At 35.3% G+C, this 15364-nt stretch overlaps 1 protein-coding gene across 1 annotated transcript in view; it reads left to right on the top strand.

Annotated features, from left to right (window-relative positions):
• LOC107671459 (CUB and sushi domain-containing protein 3-like) overlaps nt 1–15364 on the top strand; it is a 292685-nt gene that overhangs the window by 8292 nt on the left and 269029 nt on the right. The window contains exon 2 of the mRNA XM_016464380.1: nt 9406–9628. Coding sequence (XP_016319866.1) covers nt 9406–9628 — 223 coding nt within the window. The remainder of the gene's footprint in view (nt 1–9405; nt 9629–15364) is intronic.

Here is a 15364-nt window from a genome sequence, read left to right as displayed (position 1 = left end):
GAATGTCTTGCCTATGCACCGCAGTCTTTTGTTTTAAGAAGCTTTCAAAAAGTCTCGCTCAGTTGCACAACCTTTCTGCTCGGTTATCAGGCGGCGCTTCACAGGATTCACCGGAGAATGGCTTGATTGACAAACACTGCTTAGGTTCATTACACAAACCCTGGCTCTTGCCTCTTTTGTCGAGGAATCCCTGGTCTTGGAAAGCAGGCATTTTCTCTCAAATCGAATAACAGATGGCAGACCTGGGCGATCGTAATTATTCACCAGCAAATCAGGAGAGCTCTCTCGTTTATTAACCAAATCAGAGCCAGCAGAAACGTCACTGCCTATTCTAGAAAGAAAAAGGGCTTGTGGTAATTGGCACTGATGAAGTTTGATTAGTTGTTTCTGGGAGTTTTCCTTTAATACTCCTAGAAAGACCTGCTGGGTAAGCTACAGGCTGTGTAATGGTAAAATTTGTATTGTTTGTGTTCGCTTCAATAATTCCGTGCTTTCAATTCCGATTACGTCATCTGCTTCTTGTCAAGCGATTGCTTTCTGTCAGAACGGATTACCTTTGATCACTGGCTTAGTGTTTTCTTTACTTCTAAGTGAATTTAATCCACATATATTGCCTGTTTTAAATTATTTGAAGTTTCTTAGATTTAGGAAATCTTTGTCAGTTAGAGATGAAGCATAAACTGGCATATTATGATCCTTAAAGGGACACCTAAAAATAGAAGATATTCAGGCAACCATACAGGTTTAAAACCACTTGAGGGTGAGTAAATGATAGAAGTTACATCTTTTTTAGTGCCTTAATGTGATTTGATGACAAAACAAAATATCAATGCAAGTGGCATCTGCGATTAAATGATGCATGCAATGACTTTCAAAGTGATTTTTTTGTGGATTTCTCAAGGCAATTTCAAACAGGTGTCCTAGCAAAGTAAGCACATTCACCAGATTAATTATAATGTTCCACAAACCAGAAATTGTCCAAATAGGTGTTCGACTGTTTCAAAAAAGAAAACATAGCTGCAGTCAGTCAGTGATTTAACAAGCAGCGCTTTATGAATTCACCTCCTAAGGATAGTCCAAAGCACATTAATGTCACAATTTAATGGACAAGAACAAAATCAAGTGAGATTTACTAAAAAACCAAGCACACATTTAATGTCTACAGTGCAGTAGAAACGGGGCCATGAGTTGAAAAAAAAAGGAAACATTTAGGAATTGATTTAATTTTGCAACCACTTAATTTTTATTACATTTGAAAATTGAAAAGACAGCATTTTTCAGTTTCCAGAGACAGCCTGTGTCTTCACTTTGAACACTTTTTATGCTATTGTTATTATATTGTTTAATAATTTAAAACCTTACATGCATTCTTAACCTTGTAAAGCCTGAAATATGAAATATTAGTCAGAAATGTTTTTTTTTTAAATGGAAAAGTTTAGACAAACCTTTAGACAAAATCTAAAAAGAAAATCTAAAAAAAGTTTTGCGTATGTGTTTTTGTTGAGTATCTTGTATCATGATTTTATGGCTCATATAGCATGATATAGGAAAATATGGAGCTCATACTTGAGGTATCAGCTCAATTTTATTCAGAGGCCCAAACTGACTAAAATACACAATTTGGTGCTGATGCTGATGTTTTTATGGCCAAAAAGTAAGATGAAATTCTGATAGCTTGTAAATAAATGTGATCTTTATTACAGTATAGCAGACTACTTACATTAAATGCATATAAATATCAGTTGTCACTATATCTTTTAAAATGTCTTGATTATATTAAATACTTAGTTTTATGATCAATGCTCTGTAGTTTCAAACCATATAATGCAATGCAATACAGTGATGATTGAGAGCTGATCAAATAAATGTTCCAAAAAAAATGATGATCATATTTGATACATTTTAACATGATTTTTCTAAAAAATGGTCTATGGATAATCAAGTAAATCTAAGTCGCTTCAGTCCAGTGAGTGTTCATCTTGAAATATTACTAGCAATATACTATCAAGTTATTCTTGCATTAGTTAATAAAGGTCAGTATCAGTTACACCACAAAAAGACGCATGAACCACAACCTGAAGGTGGATGTTTTTACAATTATTCTAAAAGGTCTTTTACTTGCTAAAAAGCATAAACTATCAATCAGATGACAGAAGGCATGTAGCAGATTGTGTGCAACAGGTTATTCAGCAAGTTTTGATCATGTTGAGAAGGGCTATCTGGCTCTTCCCCTTACCCCTACCCCTCCGACCAAAAGAGAATCGAGACACCCCTACCCCTTCACGTGAATGCGCGAAACGGTGGGGTAGGGGAAAGGGGAAGGGCTAAGGGGTAGAATTGGAATTGGGCCAATTGGAAAAGAGTGCTTAAAAATGTGTGTATCAAATAAAATACAGTAGTCTTTATAGGATTAAAGGTGCAATAGGTGATTGTCTTCAGAACATTTTTTTGTTATGCTGGTTCAAAGTCTCTTCACATCCCGATAGCAATCATTAAGTTAAGTGGTCTAAATGTATTTATCTGTATTTATATATTCTGTGGAAGGCGTAGGACCAAGAAATGTTCGTCCAATCAAAACGCTCGGTCCGAGCGTTTTAATTGGCTTTCTTACCTGCCTGTCAAGGTATGTATTAGCATACCTCTGTGCATCCGGTTCGCGCAGACAGGATACGTCATCAGCACGTTCACGCACGCTGTGCAGACAGAGCGAGAATGGCAGACAAACATCAACAACCCGATCTTCCTTCCTGGTATTGTAGTACTTTTAAAGTTTTCTCACTGGTGTAGCCCAGCACATGATGTAGCCCAGCGGTTATAGTGTTGTTTAAAAGAGCTTACCTACCGATGAGGACCAATGAATCAAGCCTATTCTGTCTTCACTGGCTAGTGTTTGTGCATCCAATCACTTGAGCTACACAGAGTTACAGTGACCCTTCTGGAAGCCCAAACCTATTTTCTTAATCTGTTTGCGTGCATATCCCTTCATATCCTATATACTCAAGTCAAGACCCTAAGAAGAAGCTGCCTTGGATGCGCCGTGCCGTACGAGCCTTGTCGACTCAGATTCTTCTATGGCCATCTGGTTATGTTTGAAGAAATAAGATTGAGGTGTATTGTCATCCCTGTTCTGCCTCTCGAGTGGCAAAACAAATTGATTGAGCCCTCGTAGGTCTGTACAGTGGCTGGCAGGTGGAGACGACGTGTTAAAATCACCGCAGGAGCAGCTGGGTCCCGTCTTTGGCTCGCATTCTTATTTGAATGAGATTTATGTTTAGATGTTGATTCGTATGACTGATCTATTTTCTCCGCTCGGCAATCGCAGCGTGATGTTAATGCTGTTTCTCGTATCAATTTATAGCTGGCGGCGACAGGCGCGTCGCCATCACGGTGTCAGCGGTCACCCCGGGGAGGCCAGCGTATAATCAGAGTGATTGGTGGATGAAACGGGATTTCCCGCCGTGAAAATAAAGCGGAATGAGGAGCACAGATAAAGCATCAAAATAAATTTTGGGGCGATGTGATCGTGCGTTATGGAGCATGAGGGTTCGTTTTGGGGCGGCGCCTTTTCAAAGTGGTTTTGAAGCAAGTTTACATTAATCTCTAATGGATTCTGTTCCAGAAAGGTCTATTCCTGCAGCTGTTTCATGCCATTTGCTGGGTTAAAGATTAGACTGTCCTTAACCCTTCGAGCAAACCACAATAAAGTGTCCATTGTGCCCTCCTGTAGCTTGTGAACCCTTGTGAATGTGTGAACCCTTTTAAACTTTTTGCAGTGCTAATCTTTTGACTTAATTCTGCTTTTCACAATCTAATCAATTCCCTATGGATTTTAGTACATTTTTTACATATCCTGTTTCATTCAGACAGATTATACAAGTCAGATAGGGTACAATCAACAGTGTTACACCTTTACATGGGTGTCATACCCATTCAAGCTAAGTAGCGCTTAGTTTGTTTTTCAACCAAGTGGATTTTGAATGCAAGTTCCCCAGAATTTTTATCTTGAAGTTGCATGATTATAGAACAATATTTTACAATACCTAGGCTATTTTTATTTATTTACCGTAATTTCTTAATTAATTTGTTTGTTTGTGTGTGCATTTTGTATTCTTTAAAATTGTTGTCATTTTTTAAACCAGGACTGCCAATAGTGGTCCCTTAGAAATTTGGCAAGATATGTTTATTTTTTATTTTTTAAATTTAATTTTTTATTTAATTTTATTATTATAATTTTTTTTTGTTTAGTTTTTTTGTTGTTTGTTTTGTTTTATTTTTAGTTTTGTGTTGTGCTATATTTTTGTTTAGTTTAAATCAGTTTTTCTTAAGTAAGTGGCTTTAGCTGGATTGTATGAAAGATATTGTAACAGGACAATTCTTAAATATTGATACAGCCATACTGATGATGTTTTGAGAGGATTCTTCCTCATATAAAATTGTACATCCTAAGTGTTTCTAATTCATTAAGATTGTATTATTTATTCGTCATAAGAACTGCTGTGTATTAAGCACTGATAATGATAATTATTGTAGTCGTGTAGATTCCTTGTCAAAACAAGGAAAACATAAAAAGGGTCTTACCATTTGTCAGTAATTGCATTTTTTTATATGAAATGGCACCTTTTTATCCTTTTTTACAAAAATGTTGTTTAATAATAGTATTGAGTTTGAATGTTAGCCTTGATACTGTACCGTTTTGATACTGTTGAGACTGTATTGTGTCAGAAAAGAAAATAAGTTGTACCGTCCATGTCTCAGGATATGAGTTTTGTGCTCAGCCTTTAAAACCGAATGCCAAATGGCTGTGCTTGACGACGCTTCAGAAATAACCCTCAATTCAAAGAGTCTATCTTATGCCTTCTCTGTTTAGACTAAGGGTGGTCAAGGACCAAAATCACCTCATGATGTTACACTGAAAATGGAGACAAAGGCTGATTTTGGTCACGATTGCCTCCAATTGCAGCTGCCTGAAGAAATGAATGGCTTAGCAATATCCAGACAGAATGACTCTTTCCACCACAGCTGCATAGATGTTTAAATGTCGTACTGTGACGTAACCTAACTGCAGTCAAATTGAGAAGTTATGGAAATGTTTTGTACTTGCTGGGATTGTCTCAGGTTTTTTTTTTAATTTATTTTTTTTATTAGCCATAAAAGGTTTGTGATAAAAGAGATTGGGCACTTGCAGGATTTGCAAAAGACTTTGGTGCTGTCTGTAAATGTTTGTTTGATGTTGAGCCTCTGGGCTGAAACCAATGGATTCATGGCTTTTTGAACAGTTTTCCGTATTTTTCAAGTCATTTTGAGAACCGCACATAATGCAACAGTGATGCAACAGACACGGTCATGTCTTTTCTTTTTCATTGCTTTATAATAAACATTTCAAAATAGATGGTTCTGGTTCTAGTTGCTGAATTAATACGTATTTCATCAAAGCTAATTTGAATACGTCATGATGACAACAACGTTTCCATAGCAGTTGTTATTTTTAGGATTGTACCCATCAGTATGCAATTTTATATTGATGTGTTGTGATACTTTATCTCCGTATTGTATGATCCTTTTTCAAATCTATTCATTGGTACATTCATATCAAGCCATTATGTCCTAACGAAGGAGGCCGCTGTTGTTATGCGTCTTTCTTAACGATAACCTTTAGCCATGATTATTTGCAGTATTACACTGCCTCTTTTACCTTATTGCTTAATTCGATCCAAATTTTAATGACAGGGCCTTTAGAGAAATGACCGCACATTCTGGAGTATTTCATAGGTTTTGTTTCGTAGGAAACAACTAGAAGCCAATTAGTTTGTTTTTGCTCTAATTGTTGCATTATTTGGAATTGATCATGATTCTCTCCAATACAAATGTATTTTTTTTTATGTCCCTATAGATAGAATTATTTTAGTGTGGCTAAATTGAAATATCAATTTAGAGTTAAGCATGAATGTGGATGGTGATGTGGAGTGGGATTTTGGGTCAATGGGATTTCAGAGTGGGCGGGGTTATTAGGAGTAATGCCATATAAATAGAAACCAAATGGTTGACAAAATATCCTGTTGCAGTTTTAGCTGGTTTGGTCATACACTTATTTACATGGTTGAGTGTGTTGCAGTAATGACAATCTAAAGTCAAAGCCAATCAAAAGTAAAACATCCGGATGCATCATGCGAATTTTGAAGAAAATGTTCTAAATTGTCATAATTGTCAAAAGCGTCTATTTTCTTGATGCATTCTTGATGCATTTCTTTTTGCTTTTCTTTTGAGGTGACGGTGGATGTGTGGAGTGATTGTGTCAGATCTGAGATGGGTGGCTATGAGTCAATGCAGGTCTTTCCCTTCTGAATTCATTCTCCTTGCCTTCCTGGCTAACAAGATTGAGGGAAAAAAAAGAAAGATGGGAGAGAAAAGATCCTTGATCTCAGTGAGTCGGCAAAGCTAATTACGCCTTAAGGGAAGCGGAAGGGGATAAATGGAAAAGCTCAATTAATGCTGGTTGTCATTACCAGTCTATTTGCTCAGATTGATGCATAAAAAGCCCTACTAATTTGTGTGTAGCAGGTGGTAGATGCACACCCACGATGGCGATTGGGTTGACATATAAGGAACGGTCATTAAAACAAAGCCCCTAACATCTCAGAGAGCAGCCATCTCAAACATTCACACAGTTATAGTAATTCATGTCACAACTGAACCATTACGGGCATCAGTGCACAAACTGCCATGATTTGACTAATGTGATTGTGATGTCAGATGTCACCAGTTGTTTTTCTTTTTCAGAGAGTTGAGAAATGCTATTGCTGCTGTATTAAGCTCAGAGAGGAATACTAACTAGATATACAAACAACTCCCAGAGGATAATTGTATTGCTCAGAGATTGTTCTGTCATAACTCAGAAGACTTATAATGTGAAATCTGGTTCACAAACCATTTTACTTCCATAATTTGGTGTATTTCACAGTTAAGCTGAGTATGTGAGAAATAATAGATTTTTATGCATCAGGAATTGATTCAATTGGGAAAAATGGGCATAACGTTCCAGTAAACTTTGAAATCTCTCATGCATTCCAATGGAATGTTCTGTAAATCTTGTCTGAGTAGCAACAGTAACCGAAGAGGGCGGAGTTTAGTGAAAGGTCAATTTCTGATGGATAAAATCAATCATCCTACCTTTATTAGAATCAAAGATCATTGGAAATATCAATACAGAAGTAAAACCGGCTGCAAATGTTTCATGTTGATTTTACAGATTTTTAAGCTTTTGTTGATTATGGCAACAGTTATAGACTTATATTTTCTTCTGTTTCTCTTTCTGTATTGGTCAGAGATTATGTCATGACTCAGGAGACTTATAACGTGAAATGCACTACTCTACTACACTGCTATTTTATTTCCATAATTTGGTGTATTTCACAGTGAAACAAAATGTGAAGAAAAAATAGATTTTTATACATCTAGAATTGATTTGATTGTAAAAACTTGCTTGCATTCCAGTGGAATGTTCTTTAAATCTTGCCTGAGTAGCAACAGTAACCAAGGGGGGTGGAGCTTAGTGGAAGGTCAGTTTCCGATGGATAAAATCAATCATCCTACCTTTATTAGAATCAAAGATCATTGGAAATATCAATACAGAAGTAAAACCGGCTGCAAATGTTTCATGTTGATTTTACAGATTTTTAAGCTTTTGTTGATTATGGCACGTATAGACTCATATTTTCTTTTTTCTCTTTGAGATTATGCATCAGGAATTGATTTTTATTGTGAAAACTGAGTGTAACGTTTCAGGGAACTGGGAAATCTTCAGTTCATTCCAATAGAATGTTCTTTAAATCTTGAAGCAACAGTAACCAAGGGGGCGGAGCTTAGTGAAATGGCAAATTCTCATGGAAAAAATCAATCATCCTAACATTATTAGAATTGTCAGGAATTGATTAGATTATGAAAACTATGACGAGAGATTTCAAAGTTTACTGGAACGTTATGCCCATTTTTCCCAATTGAATCAATTCCTGATGCATAAAAATCTATTATTTCTCACATACTCAGCTTAACTGTGAAATACACCAAATTATGGAAGTAAAATGGTTCACAAACCATTTTACTTCCATAATTTGGTGTATTTCACAGTTAAGCTGAGTATGTGAGAAATAATAGATTTTTATGCATCAGGAATTGATTCAATTGGGAAAAATGGGCATAACGTTCCAGTAAACTTTGAAATCTCTCATGCATTCCAATGGAATGTTCTGTAAATCTTGTCTGAGTAGCAACAGTAACCGAAGAGGGCGGAGTTTAGTGAAAGGTCAATTTCTGATGGATAAAATCAATCATCCTACCTTTATTAGAATCAAAGATCATTGGAAATATCAATACAGAAGTAAAACCGGCTGCAAATGTTTCATGTTGATTTTACAGATTTTTAAGCTTTTGTTGATTATGGCAACAGTTATAGACTTATATTTTCTTCTGTTTCTCTTTCTGTATTGGTCAGAGATTATGTCATGACTCAGGAGACTTATAACGTGAAATGCACTACTCTACTACACTGCTATTTTATTTCCATAATTTGGTGTATTTCACAGTGAAACAAAATGTGAAGAAAAAATAGATTTTTATACATCTAGAATTGATTTGATTGTAAAAACTTGCTTGCATTCCAGTGGAATGTTCTTTAAATCTTGCCTGAGTAGCAACAGTAACCAAGGGGGGTGGAGCTTAGTGGAAGGTCAGTTTCCGATGGATAAAATCAATCATCCTACCTTTATTAGAATCAAAGATCATTGGAAATATCAATACAGAAGTAAAACCGGCTGCAAATGTTTCATGTTGATTTTACAGATTTTTAAGCTTTTGTTGATTATGGCACGTATAGACTCATATTTTCTTTTTTCTCTTTGAGATTATGCATCAGGAATTGATTTTTATTGTGAAAACTGAGTGTAACGTTTCAGGGAACTGGGAAATCTTCAGTTCATTCCAATAGAATGTTCTTTAAATCTTGAAGCAACAGTAACCAAGGGGGCGGAGCTTAGTGAAATGGCAAATTCTCATGGAAAAAATCAATCATCCTAACATTATTAGAATTGTCAGGAATTGATTAGATTATGAAAACTATGCAGTCAACTGGGAAATCTCCAGTTCACTCCAATGGAATATTCTTTAAATCTTGTCTGAGTAGAAACAGTAACCAAAGAGGGCGGAGTTTAGTCAATGTCTGATGGAAAAAAAATCAATCATTCTACCTTTATTAGAATTGAATATCCTATTTCACTTGGTAATAAATCACATTACAGAAGCAAAACTAGTTGCAAATGTTTAATGTTGACTTGCAAGACATTTGTGGTTTTTCTATATGTGGGTTATGGCAGTTATAGACTCCTATTTTCTTCTCTTTCTCTCTTTTTACAGGTTTCATTTTTACATGTGGTGGGACATTAAAAGGGAAAAATGGGACCATAGAAAGTCCAGGATTTCCTCACGGATACCCTAATGGAGCGAACTGTACATGGGTTATTGTAGCCGAGGAGAGGAGCAGAATACATATAGTTTTTCAGTCCTTCGCTGTGGAGGAAGAATATTACTTTTTATCTTTATATGATGGACATCCTCATCCTGCAAACTTCAGGACAAGGTAAGCACTTACAGTTTGAAATCAAGAGTTTTGTGCTTGTCTGTTTGCTTTGAGACTGTTAGTTATGCTTAAAGTTGGCACAATTGATTTTTAGCTTATGTACAGTATGCATTTGAAGTTTAAAGTCTTACTCATTCTGGAAAACGGAGCAGAGATATTGATGACATCACTTCAGGGGCATATGCAAATTGTCTCTGTAAAATGAGAATGTCCTTCCCACTGATACCACCTGCTGCTGACCGGCAATAGCGAGCAGCAAATCATGATTCATGGCTGTGACCAACTAAAGCAGGGTTCCTCAAATCTTGCCCTGGAGGGCCAATGCGCTACAGAGTTTAGCTCCAACCCACACACCCTGAATACACATGATTATGCTTTTTCTACTTATTTTCAAATTAATAAGTGGGTTTGAAATATATGGACTCTCTTCTCACATAAAAGGAGTAATATGAGAGACTTGAAGCTAAAGGTTTCCAGGAATAATAGTCAGTTATAAAGTTGAGCATTTTTTTAATTTTGGTACCTTCTGGTTACTGAACATTTGAAGTTACCCATTATGTACTGTTTTTTTTTTTTGTAAGATAATTAATGTACATGATTCTGTTTTTTCTGCTTATTTTCAAATTAATAAGTGGAACCGAAATATTGATTTGAATTTAAATGCTTTTATGAGGGATCAGAGTGCATGAAACATGAAACTAGTTTCCTGGAATAACTGACTAATTATAAAGTTTTGTCCTATTATCTGCAGGTACTGTCTGGTTACTAAGCATTTGACGTTTTCCCCATTATATACTTATATATATATATATATATATGCCTAATGCCTCAAATCTTGCCCTGGAGGGCCAATGCGCTACAGAGTTTAGCTCCAACCCTGATCAAACTCACCTACCTGTGACTTTCTAATGATCCTGAAGACATTGATTAGCATGTTCAGGTGTGTTTGTTTAGGGTTAGAGCTAAACAGTGCAGGAAAGTGGATCCCGTGGGCCAGATTTGAGGATCCCTGAACTAAAGCCTATTGGCTATAAAAAGGAAAGGGAGCCCTTCAGTATGTCTCACCCCAACTTCCGGTTTCAATAAGAAATATGTCAGCTCAGGAGAGGCTGTGTAAGTAAGAATAATGTACATTCAGCTGGTCATTCTCACAAAATAAACCCAGACAGGGTGTTGGGGAGTGAAAGGGTCTTGTATTTATTTTGTGGGAATGACCATTGGAATGTACATGATCCTTATTTTACTATTTATTTCCAAGTAAGTGGTGATAAAATGTTTGCATTTAAATGTTTTTTTTTTTTAATTATTATTATTATTATTCAAAAAGAGAGCACAGAATGTAAGAGAAAGACTTTCTGGAATAATAGTCAATTATAAAGTTTATAAAAAATGTTTTATATATACAGTATATATATATAAACTGAATACACAAGATTCTGCTTTTTCTACTTATTTTCAAATTAATAAGTGGGTTTGGAATATTGTATAATTTTATAAATATTAAATAATTAAATATTAAATTATAATAATTTATTTATTTATATAATGAAACTAGTTTCCTGGAATAACTGACTAATTATAAAGTTTTGTCCTATTATCTGCAGGTACTGTCTGGTTACTAAGCATTTGACGTTTTCCCCATTATATACTTATATATATATATATATATATGCCTAATGTACATGATCCTGCTTTAAAAAAAAAAATCTTTTTCAAGTAAATAAGTAGGCATGAAATATTAATTTGCACTCTCATCTCACATTAAAGAAAACATTAAAACTCAGAGTTATATATGAGACATTAAACTAGTGTTTTCCAGGAATAATAGTTAATTATAAAGTTTAGCATTATTAATTTCAGTACCTTTGGTTACTGAGCATTTGAAGTTTTCCCATTATAAACTATTTTTATATGTACTGAATGTACATGATTGTGCTTTTTCTAATTAAGTAAATGTTTTCATGTGAAAAGGAGAACGCAGAGCGATATGATAGACATGAAACTAGTACTTTCCTGGAATAAGTCAATTATAAGTTTAGCATATTATCTGCAGGTGCCGTTTGGTGCATTTGAAGTTTTCTCATTATATAAATGCAGTATATTTTTATTACATATACTGAATGTACATTCTGCTTTTTAAATTTATTTTCAAATAAATAAGTAGGCATGGAAATTAGGGGTGCTCCGATCAGGATTTTTGAGGCTGATTGCCGATCACAGAAAGCAGTATCTGCCGATACCGATACCGATCTTTTTAAAGCCTTCTTTTTATAATTTATAACTATTTATATTGATACTCCAATCAGGATTTTTAGACATTTATTCAGGGCCTGAATTTCATTTTTGAAAATGGGGGGAATTCCCCTCTTAGATGTCTCTTGTGAGAGGAAGCAGCTTTCACACAGGAGTCCGCTACTGATCCGTGGCTGTTTACCACAAACACAACATTTATCCATTATTTTGATTTCAAATCCAAACATTGTCACTGAAAATGCTTTTTCAGCATTGCAATTCTTTTTTTACACCGTACAGTAATACAATCTTTCACAGACATGTTTAAACACAATAAATATAAGCAACACATTATTCAATGCTTTTTACTTTTGCATTTACTTCTAGATTTATATATTAAGTTGCTCAAGCAAGTGGCAAAACATTTAAACTACTTTTCTTACGTTATCACAAACTTACCATTTACAGAAATAGTCAGCTCTACTGCCTTTTCTTTTGCATTTAAATCTTTATTACAAGCAATCCTGCGGTTCATAAAGAACTTTGTTTTCCTACCTCCACGAGTGCAATTATTGCCTTCTTTATCTAAAAGTGCTCCTTCCCTTTAAACCTAGCCAAAAAGCCATATGTGTTGACTGTGAAACACAGTAGACTTTAATAATATGCATTTATGGTGTAATTACTAAATTTTCGTGTCAATCCATGTTCATATTTACTGCAAACTATGCACTGTTACTTTAATTCAGCGCTGTTACTTTAATTCAGCGCTTGCAGCGCAGCAATTGATAGTTTTCACATGACGTCACACACTCATAGGAACGCCCACCTGGAGGGCAAAACGAAGCTTTGTTTATTGACTGCCAGTTATTTTTGCGCAGTTTGCATTAAGTAGTAATGTAGTAAAATGCAGATATTAAAAGGCGAAATTCAGTAAAACACCTTATTGGTTATGTATATTTTGTACAGGCAAGCAGATGAAGCCAGAACATAAACGCAATGTGCAAAGTTTCACATTAAATGGTTTCCCATAGGAAACCATTAGAAGGAAAACACTGAACCATTAAGTGAATTGCGTTCATATTCCGGCCTCATCTGCTTGCCTTTGTAAACTATGCATCATTAATATAGAGAATATTACTGTTTTAAATATATTAAGGCATTTTAAGTGTTTTTACAACGTTTTGTCGCACTGTTTAATGATTGAAATATTGCCGCGGGTGCTTAATATGGATTGCAAATGGCCAAAACTTGCATTTTGTTCACATACCTTTGTTTTATATCATACACTGTCAGAATAAAAAGGTTGCATTTTATGCATGCAACAGCCATTCACTGGCAGTCCCTAATGGCAGTACAAAATATTGCACTAAATCAAAAGTTCAAATGTTACAAATATGTTAGAATATTAATGTTGTAATACTGGTAGCACTAATATAAAAATGTGATGATATATGTTACAAAAAAGTAAAATTTTTGAAATATGTTGATGGTTGTATTTTTTTACAGTTTAAAATAGCTGGGCTAAGATATATAAAAAATTTTATGACTGCAGAAATATGTCAAATGGCCAAAACTTGCATTTTGTTCACATACCTTTGTTTTATTTTTTTGAGAGGTGATCTAAATATTTGCGGATGTGAAACACATGGAAAATTGACAGGCTTGTCATGCAGTTCTATGGATGTTTTGCCTTCCAGGTCTTTGAGGCGGTCACGTGACTGAAAGCTATCAATAGACTCGTTGCGGAAACGATCTCTGCACTGCTGCAGACTCACCGCTCCTGGAACGCACTGCTGGACCGCAACCGTGCGCAGTAGGGATGGGCGTATCGATCCGAAGTATTGATATATCGATATTGACGCGAGTATCGAAAGTATCCATACTCAAACAAAAAATATCGATACTAACGTGCGCTTTATTTACCAGTGGTTTTGTTTATTTAACAAAAATAATAATAATAATGAGTACAATATGCATTCCCTAGAATGTGATCAAACAGTTTAAAATAGCTGGGCTAAGATATATAAAAAATTTTATGACTGCAGAAATATGTTAATTCAGTATACACATTATCCCACCGGTTACAATTGTGACTGACCATAAAATAAAATTTTTCACACACTTTTCCCAAAAATAAAAAGAAAAAATTGATTATTTCAAAGGGTTACTAATGACGCATCATTTGGATATTTTCATGTCTGGGAAAAATTTGGGATTAAACGGGTTAAAATGCATTTTAAACAAAGTTAAGTGGTTTTCATTACCCATTTTACTCTTAGTAATTTAATAATTTAATACATTTCATAATTTAAAAGTTTAGTGCAGAAGTATCGAATCGGTATCGATATCGACGATACTGCCTTGAAAAATATCGGTATCGTATCGAAAACAAAATAAGGGGTATTGCCCATCCCTGCGCAGTGTGCACGCTTTATTAATCCGTTAACATGAGCACGGAAAAAATACGCACAACGTGTGCACTGCAAACGGAGTAATGTGAACCTGGCGTTATGTGTGAGCGCTGCGAGTGTGCATGAGCGCGCGACCGCTGAATGGTTAAACACTGGCAAGAATGAAAAATAAATGCAATTTATAAACTTTAGTGACGATCTGACACTGCCTCGACTGTGCAAGTGACAATTCCTGTGTCAACTGTGCAGCGTGCAGCTCGCTTATAGTGCAGACGCATGTGAAGTGATTTGAAGCCATTTGCGTATTTTGAGAAAGAGAGAGAGCGCGCACGCGTTGATTCACTCACACTGTTTGTGAAATTACGTCTCACACAAGGTTTTCAAATTACTTTATAAGTTATTTAATGAAGAAATATGAAGGTGAGTAGCTCACCTTCAGCATTATATAATTATTGTACCTGCGCCGGGCTGAGACTGAGACTGTGCCGCTGCATGTCGTGCCAAACCTCTCACGGCACATCAGCTTGAGATCGTTTTTTTGAGATCGGCCTTTTTAGAGACCACCAATCAATCATCCCAACGTGATTATTGGCCGATAATGATCGGTAGCCGATCAATCGGAGCACCCCTAATGAAAATATGTATATTTGTGCTCATCTTGCATAAAAAAAACATTCAAACTCAGAGTAATATGAGAGACATGAAACTAGTGGTTTCCCAGAATAACAGTCAATTATAAAATGTAGCATTATTACTATGTACCATCTGGTCTCTGAGCATTTAAAGTTTTTCCATTGTATACTCTTTATATGTATAATGAATGTATGTGATCCTGCTTTTTCTACCTATTTTCAAATTAATAAGTGGGCCTTAAATATTGTTTTGAGATTAAATTGTTGTCTTTTTTATGTGAAAAGAGAGCACAAAGTGATATGACAGACATGAAACTAGTCAATTATAAAGTTTAGCATTGTTAATTTAGCCACAGAATGTAGTGACTGACCAATCAGAATCAAATTTTCCAGAGAGCTTTGTAGTTGCTGCACTACTCATGTCATATGCAATGCTCATTTTGTAAATTATAGACCTGATT

The sequence above is a fragment of the Sinocyclocheilus anshuiensis genome, unplaced genomic scaffold (genome assembly GCF_001515605.1).
Source record: "Sinocyclocheilus anshuiensis isolate Anshui unplaced genomic scaffold, SAMN03320099.WGS_v1.1 scaffold552, whole genome shotgun sequence".
Lineage (NCBI taxonomy): Eukaryota > Metazoa > Chordata > Actinopteri > Cypriniformes > Cyprinidae > Sinocyclocheilus > Sinocyclocheilus anshuiensis.
This window is presented reverse-complemented; position numbering and strand designations above follow the sequence as displayed.